Source organism: Otolemur garnettii, unplaced genomic scaffold, assembly GCF_000181295.1.
Source record: "Otolemur garnettii isolate 467f Iridium unplaced genomic scaffold, OtoGar3 scaffold00212, whole genome shotgun sequence".
Taxonomy (NCBI): domain Eukaryota; kingdom Metazoa; phylum Chordata; class Mammalia; order Primates; family Galagidae; genus Otolemur; species Otolemur garnettii.
In genome coordinates this window covers 1,305,514-1,314,274 of record NW_003852607.1, presented here as the reverse complement: position 1 = coordinate 1,314,274, position 8,761 = coordinate 1,305,514, and the positions used below count along the sequence as shown (strand labels likewise).

The 8,761-nt window shown below is 40.8% G+C and overlaps 1 protein-coding gene across 3 annotated transcripts in view; it reads right to left on the bottom strand.

Moving 5' to 3' along the window:
- Positions 1 to 314: 314 nt before the first annotated feature.
- Positions 315 to 8,761, bottom strand: part of LOC111722088 (zinc finger protein 347-like) — a 15,255-nt gene continuing 6,808 nt past the window's right edge. For 2 of the 3 annotated variants that reach the window (XM_023507941.1, XM_023507942.1), the window contains exons 4-5: positions 5,990 to 6,116; positions 315 to 2,540 (exon numbers count right to left, since the gene is read on the bottom strand). In XM_023507941.1, coding sequence (XP_023363709.1) covers positions 721 to 2,540; positions 5,990 to 6,116 — 1,947 coding nt within the window. In that variant the 3' untranslated portion in view covers positions 315 to 720. Of the gene's footprint in view, positions 2,541 to 4,195; positions 4,401 to 5,989; positions 6,117 to 8,761 lie in introns of those variants that run through there. The other variant, XM_023507943.1, reaches the window with a different exon arrangement.

Below are 8,761 nucleotides of genomic sequence, written 5' to 3'. Positions count from 1 at the left end.
AATATATAATCACCTACACATTTATATGAACAGTAAAACATTACTGTAGTCTAGAAAGTAGAAGGGAAAAGGAGAAAGTGGGGAGGGAAGGGGGAAGGAGGGAGGGTATTTGGGGGAACCTCCTCTAATGTGCCTGATGCAATGGTACATTTCAAAATGACTAAGAGTAAAATTGTGATGGATATATGTGTTAATCAGTTCCATGTAAGCATTTTTCATTGTACATCATACCACTACACTGAATCACATAAATGCATATAGTTATGATTTAATACGAACCAAAAATCCCCAGAAAAAACAAAACAAAAAAGAGATTAAAACAAAAAAAGAATTCTCTGATGATAAAGGCAACATGAATTTTGACTAAAGACTGCCATATTCATCATACCTATAAGGTTTCTCTCTAGTATGAATTCTGCAATGATTCATTGCAAAGTGTGAATTGTGACTTAACACTTTCCCACATTTATTACATTTATAAGGTTTCTCACCAGTATGAATTATTAGATGTCGTGCAAGGTGTGAATTGTGACTGTAGATCTTGTAACATTCATCACATTTGTAAAGTTTCTCTCAGCATGAATCTTTCAGTGCTTTCCTTGGGATGACTTGCTACTGAACATTTTGGCACATTCATTACATTTTTAAGGTTTTTCTCCAGTGTGAATTCTCTGATGTTTTGCAAGGTGTGAACTACACTTAAATACCTTTCCACATTCATTACATTTTGGAAGGTTTCTTGCCAGTATGAATCCTCCAGTGCATTCGTAGGGATGATTTATGACCGAACATTTTGCCACACTCATTACACTCGTAAGGTTTCTCTCTACTATGAATACTGCAGTGCATTTTTAGAGATGGTTTCCCAGTGAACATTTTGCCACATACCTTACATTTGTAAGGTTTCTCTCCAGTATGAATCCTACAGTGATATGCCAGGGATGATTTACGAGTGAACATATTCCCACATTCCTTACATTTGTAAGGTTTTTCTCCAGTGTGCATTCTCTGATGTCGTGAAAGGTGTGAAATACGATTAAATACCTGTCCACATTCATTACATTTGTAAGGTTTCTCTCCCGTATGAATCCTCCAGTGTGTTCGTAGGGATGATTTATAAGTGAACATTTTGCCACATTCATTACATTTGTAAGGTTTCTCTCCAGTATGAATCCTGCAGTGCATTTGCAGGGCTGATTTCTGAGTGAACGTTTGACCACATTCATTACATTTGTAAGGTTTCTCTCCATTATGAATCATCCAGTGCTTTCCTAGGGATGTTTCATCACTGAACATTTTGCCACATTCGTTACATTTGTAAGGATTTTCTCCAGGGTGAATTCTGAGATGCTGTGCAACAGCTGAACTTTTATGGAATACCTTTCCACATTCATTACATTTGTAAGGTTTCTCTCCAGTGTGACTTCTCCCATGCCGTGCAAGGGCATCACTATAACGGAATAACATTCCACATTCATTACATTTGTAAGGTTTCTCTCCAGTGTGGATTCTCTGATGCCGTGTAAGGGCTGCTCTACAACGGAATAGCTTTCCACATTCATTGCATTTGTAAGGTTTCTCTCCAGTATGAATCATGCAGTGCATTTGCAGGGCTGATTTCTGAGTGAACACTTTACCACACTCATTACATTTGTAAGGTTTCACTCCAGTATGAATCACCCAGTGCTTTCTTAGGGATGATTTCTGAATGAACATTTTGCCACATTCATTACATTTATAAGGTATCTGTCCAGTATGAATCATCCAGTGCTTTTCTAGGGATGATTTACAAGTGAACATTTTGCCACATTCCTTACATTTGTAAGGTTTTTCTCTAGGGTGAATTCTCAGATGTTGTGCAAGAGCTGAACTTTCACGGAACACTTTTCCACATTCATTACATTGGTAAGGTTTCTCTCTAGTGTGAATTCTCTGATGCCGTGTAAGGGATGCACTAGAATGGAATACCTTTCCACACTCATTACATTTGGAAGGTTTCTGTTGAGTATGTATTGCCCGATGCTGTGCAAAGATTGAACTATCACGGAATACCTTTCCACATTCATTACATTTGTAAGGTTTTTCTCCACTGTGGATTCTCTGATGCTGTATAAGCTGTGAAATGTAATTGAAGACCTTGCCACATTGAATACACTTGTAGGCTTTCTTCACAGCATGGACTCTCTGATGACTTCTGAGGCTTGATTTTTTATTGAACACCTTGGCACATATATCAGATTTAAATCGTTTGTCTTTCTCATGCATTATTTGAGGAACATTGTTTCCTGTATCCCTCCTATCATAGTGATCTCTCCTACCAGTGAGATTTCTCAGCAGAGTCATATGGACTCCACTGAAATGGCTTTTATTTTCTCTCCACTGACCTCCAAAGTTAAGTACATTCTCTAGGATTTCCCTAAAGCAAAAGTCTTCAATGTCATCATTTTCATTCCTTTCCACCATCACTGAGGGGGATATTTCTTCTGTACGACTGTTCTCTTTATGTGGCAATACATTTATCCCACATATAGAAGACATACCTACAAAATATAAAGAACAACAGGTGTCTGATGAATTACACATGGTCATTAATTACCTCCTATTGAAATATATAACATTATACCAAGAGTAGCATAGGCACAGCACGCAGAGTTATAAAACATACAATTTCCTAATTGTTAGGAAAACTTTTTCTTTTTAAATATAGAAAAGATGGGCAGCACCTGTGGCTCAATGAGAGGGCGCTGGCCCCAGCCAAATGTAAACAAAAAATAGCTAGGTGTTGTGATGGGCTCCTGTAGTCGCAGGTACTTGGGAGGCTGAGGCAAGAGACTCGCCTAAGCCCAAGAGCTGGAGGTTGCTGTGAGCTATGATGCCAGCACACTCAACTAAGAGTAACAAAGTAAGATTCTGTCTCTAAAAAAAAATAAAAAAAAAAATATATATATATGTGTATACACATATACACACACATATAAAAGCAGATTACATGTAATTCAAAAGAGTAGGCAGGTAAGTCTAGCATGAAACAACCTATTACCAAAAGACCTCACAAAAACCCATGTTAATCCTGAAGGGAGAGTATTTTTACCCTGCAGACAAAGCACTGCAATGGGCTGAAAGCACATGAATGGTCAATGATTATAGGGATTGATGTAGTTGTACTTAGAAAACATATGAACTAGGGTAACAGAAAACATTACTCAGAACAAATTGAGAAATACAATCCTATACAAGATAATTCACACAACTATGATTTAAACATTGATATTGGTCAAAATTCACTGCTGAGGTCCTATGCTGAAATAAGCAGTCTTTACATACACCATAAAGTATTCTTAGCCATCAACCAGCACTAACTTGTAAGAGGAACCAAGATATAAACTATGTTTCATGTGAAATCAGCAGGTCAACAGCATTTATGTAACTAATCCCAATTTGTACCTTAAATGAGAAAAACAGGAATTGACCCAGGACGTGCAGGCTCACACATGACCTTAGGAGCAACTGCTGTTTGAAGAAGCACCAGAAACAAAAGGGCATAGGAAACAGAGGAGCATAGGAAGGAACAGTTGGAGGGACACAGAAGTCTCAGCTGTGTTTCCAACAGAGTTACTCAGTCATCCTTCATGGACATGGTGTGTGAGTCATTACACAGGGCACATCCTGATATGGACACTGGTGAAAATAACAACTTAGGCAGTGTCCAGCAATATTTTGCCAATGGTAAGCAAGTAGGTTTATGTGGTGAGAGTAGTGTTGGTGGGAAAGGGTCTTGCGGAAAGTGGCATGCTGAGCAATACAAAAAGTAATATGCTAAAACCCCACTGTGATTACTAAAATACTACATACATAATATGTCTTTACATGGGTATGCAGACACAGACATTATACTTACAAATCTATGGAAACAGAAATACACCATGTCATTAAAAAATTCTGACTGCAGTAGTAAGGGAAAAGTAATTTAGCAACCAACACACAAATACCCCATTCTCAATTATGAGACTAAAGCTGTGGTAGTGGGGCTAAAATAGAAGAGATTGGAAGGAGACATGGTTTGACAATGTGGGAAGATACTAGGTTTATAAGTCTTACAAGGTTTACTATGAAATTAAATTTATCACATTGAATGACCATTGAACTCTATTTCTAACATACATTAAAAGATTCTACAAACTGTGTATGGCCATACCATCCTGAATGTGTTCAATCTCCACTGATCTCAGAAACTAAGGTACATCAGGCCTGGTTGCTACTTGGGTGGGAGATGGTAGGACATCATATGCAGGTATGCTTTCAGTCAGCCCTGAAAGGAAATACCTGGATATGGCCATGGAGAAGAGAGGGATCATCTCGTATTGTTATCAAGGGTACAGCAATGCAGACAAATCCTGGGTGCAGAATCATGATCCACTGGCTGGTCAAGTAGAGGGATGTTTGAAGAAACAAAACTAGAAGGCTATTACTCAAATATGCCCTTGACCTGGGCCTTGTTTCCCACACCTGTAATCCTAGCAGTCAGGGACATGAGGCGGGTGGATTGCTTGAGTCCAGGAGTGTGAGACCAGTTTGAGCAAGAGGGAAACTCTGTCTATACTTTTTTCTTTTTCTATTTTTCAGAGATAGTCTCACTTTGTTGCCCTTGGTAGTGTGCCATGGCATCATAGCTCATAGCAACCTCTAGCTCATGTGCTTAGGCGATTCTATTGCCTCATCCTCCCAAGTAGGTGGGACTACAGGAGACTGCCAAAATGCCTGGCAATATTTACTTTTTTTTGTAGAGACAGAGTCTCACTTTTTCACCCTGGGTAGACTCAGAGTCTCACTTTGTTGCCCTTGGTAGTGTGCCATGGCGTCACACAGCTCATAGCAACCTCCAGCTTGTGGGCTTAGGTGATTCTCTTGCCTCAGCCTCCCAACTAGCTGGGTCTACAGGCGTCCGCCACAATGCCCAGCTATTATTTTTTTGCAGTTTGGCCAGGGCCAGGTTTGAACCCACCACCCTTGGTATATGGGGCTGGCACCCAACCCACTGAGCCACAGGCGCCTCCCAAACTGGCTATTTTTTTAATGCAGTTTGGCTCACCAGGTTCGAACCCACCACCATCAATGTATGGGGCTGGCGCCCTCCTTACTGAAACACAGTTGCCACCCTCTCTCTATACTAGAAATAGAACAATTAGTTATGGGTTGTGGTTGCTATGCATTGTAGCTATGCATTGTGTTGCTATGTAATGCTATGCATTGTACCAGATGTCGGCATTCCCAGGTATTTGGGAAGCTCAGGCAAAAGGATTGCTCAAGCTCAAGAGTTTCAGCTTGCTGTGAGCTATGATGCCATGGCAACAAAGTAAGACTCTGTTTATAACCAAAAAAAGAAAAGAAAAGAAACTTATTGTAATTCACAGATACTTTCCTACCTGTCTATGGTTTTTTGCTATTTCTACTTCACTCTCCTGAGTCCACAGCCTCAACCTTGTTCCAAGATGGACGTGACACTCAGGTCAAAAAGAGAGATTCCTTCTCATAGATATAAAAAATAAAGAAACATCTAGTCCTGGCACTCCTCCAAATCTCAGCCCCAAGTAAAGTTAGGAGGGGGATACTACAGAGAGACCTAAGTAAATATTTCACGAGTTCATCCACTAAACATCCACTTCTAACTACTGAGGGAACACTTAAGATTTCAATGTCCAGCAGACTTACCAAAACTACTGAACCAAAAGCACAGAGGGAGAGAATAGAGAATTGGCTATTTAAAAAGTCATATGCGTTCCAGCATACATCAGCCCTGGTATGGTGAAGGGTGCAGATAACATAAACAAAGGCATAGGCAACGTCCAGATGGCACATTATGAAGATTTTCATTTCTAAGTAAATACAGCTTTGATCTCAGTCAAGAACACAGAGGATTATGAGATGAAATCAGGAAAAACAGAAAGGTATGCAAGGATAGATCCTAACTTTGGAGAAAAGTAATCCTCACCCAGGGAGACCAGGTTCCTATAGTTTTCCAACATCACGTCTCTGTATAAAGTCCTCTGAGCATGGTTCAGGCATGTCCACTCCTCCTTGGAGAATTCAATGGCCACATCCCTGAATGTCAAAGGGCTCTGAAATGAAAACACATTTTACCAAAGGGTTACGGGTAGAGTTCTTATGTTTACACAAAAAGGCAAAGACAGAGGTGAGAGGATGGATTCATTGAGGTGAATGTTCCTACAAATCCAAACATAGTATTTCTGAGCACAATGTGTCTCTTTCCTTCTGGTTTCTTATACTATTCCATTGAAGGTTCTAATACCCTCTATGTGAGGGTATTTCTCATTCCTGTGGACCATTTAAGAAACTGAAAAATAGGGCGGCGTCTGTGGCTCAGTGAGTAGGGTGCTGGCCCCATATAACAAAGGTGGTGGGTTCAAACACAGCACTGGCGAAAGTGCTACAAAAAAATAGCCGGGCATTGTGGCAGGCGTCTGTGTTCTGAGCTACTCAGGAGGCTATGGCAAGAGAATCGCCTAAGCCGAAGAGTTGGAAGTTCCTATGAGCTGTGATGCCCCAGCATTCTACCCAGGGTGACAAAGTGAGACCCTGTCTTAAAAAAAAGAAGAAATGGCTTGGCGCCTGTGGCTCAAGCGGCTAAGGCACCAGCCACATACACCTAAGGTGGCGGGTTCAAATCCCCAGCCTGGGCCCGCCAAACAACAATGATGGCTGCAACCAAAAAATGGCTGGGCGTTGTGGCGGGCGCCTGTAGTCCCAGCTACTTGGGAAGCTGAGGCAGGAGACTCGCTTGAGCCCAGGAGTTGGAGGTTGCTGTGAGCTGTGATGTCATGGCACTCTACCCAGGGGGGATAGCTAGAGGCTCCGTCTCAAAAAAAAAAGAAAGAAATTGAAAAATAAAAAAATCAATGCAAATGCAGAGTTATCTCTGTACGTGTGCTGGATACTATTTTTGAGACAGAAAGTTATATTGAGTATCTAGATGAACCAAAGGATGGATGGTGACTTCAGAGATGACAACATTCTTGGTGCCTTTAGGAAAGGCCAGAATCTAAATCAGAGATGATGTCAGCAAAAGCAGTGACTGAAGCTTCTGAACACTTCCCCGTGCTAAGCTTTATGCTAAATACCATATACCGGCTGAGCACCTGTAGCAAAGTGGCTATGGTGCTGGCCACATACACAAGGCTGGCAGGTTCGAACCCAGACAGAGCCACCTAAACAACAATGACAACTGCCACAAAAATCCAGCCAGGCCTTCTGGCAGGTACCTGTAGTTCCAGCTACTCAGGAGGCAGAGGCAAGAGAATCACTTAAGCCCAAGACTCTGAGGTTGCTGTGAGCTGTGACACCATAGCATTCTTCCCAGGGTGACTGTGTGAGACCCTGTCTCGAGAAATAAATTAATACCATATAACAACAATAATACCCAGGAGAGAAAGCTCTGCAGCCATTTTACTAAGAACAGTGTCACATATGAGGGGCTAACCTTTTTTTCTTGCCACACTTTGGAGGAAGAAGAATTGTCTTGGGCCACCCATTGAATATACAAACACTAACAAAAGCTGATGAGCAAAGACAGGAACTGTGAATGAGTTTTGCAAAATCCTGCACCACAGATGAGCAAAACAGTCCTGAAATAATCCACATGAAGCATCCAAGCCTCAGGTTGGATACCCCTGAATATAATCTAAGAAAAAATAGTAGACAAAATTGGGCACCCCTTTCAACTAAAAAACACTAAACCTTGTACTAACAGGAAAAAAACCATATGACACTGAACTCGGAATGAATTTCTGCAATATAATATCAAAAGCACAGGCAAGAAGAGCTAATATGCACAATAGAAACTAGATCTAAATAAGAAACTTCTATGCATCAAAGTTATCAACCAAAAGAAGAAAGGCAACCTATGGAATGGGAAGAAAGATTTGCAAAACATGTCTCTGACAGGGGTTCATATCCAGATTACAAGAGGAACTTCTACAACTTTATCACAAAAAAAGAAATAAACCAATTACAGAATGGGCAAAGAACTTCAACAGGCATTACTCCAAAGAAGATAAGCAAATGACCAAGAGGCACATGAAAAGATGCTCATCATCACTGATCACAAGACAAATGCAAATTAGCATCGCAGAAAGACTTGACCACATACTCAGGCTATTAATGTTAGAACAGAAGACCCTAAGTCCATGTGGAGAAGTTGCTGTAAAAGAAAAAAGGTGTATCTATCCATCATGGAAATCTGCAAAAATTCAAAATACAACTCCCACGTGATCCAGCAACCCCACTTCTAGGTGTGTGTACATGAAAGTTCAATAGGTTTCTCTCAGTGAGATACCTGGACTCCTAAGCTCATCACAGCATCATACACAATAGGCAAGAAGGAATGAACACATGATCTACAGATGAATGGATAATAAGAATATAGTACATGCATATAATGCAACATTACTGAGCCTTAAAAAAAAAAAAAGAGGAAATCCTGTCACATGCTACCAAATGGATGAACCTCGAAGACTTTCTGCTAAGAAAAATATGCCAGTCACAAAAAGACAGAGTGTGGGATTCTGTTCCTATGGAATACTTAACGGTGTTACATTCTTACAAAGTCACCATGACAGACAGCAAAGCAATGAAAAGTCAGGGAGGGGTGGCTCGGCACCTATAGCTCAACCGGCTAAGGCGCCAGCCACCTACACCTAAAGTGGCGGGTTCGAATTCCCAGCCCGGACCCGCCAAACAACAATGA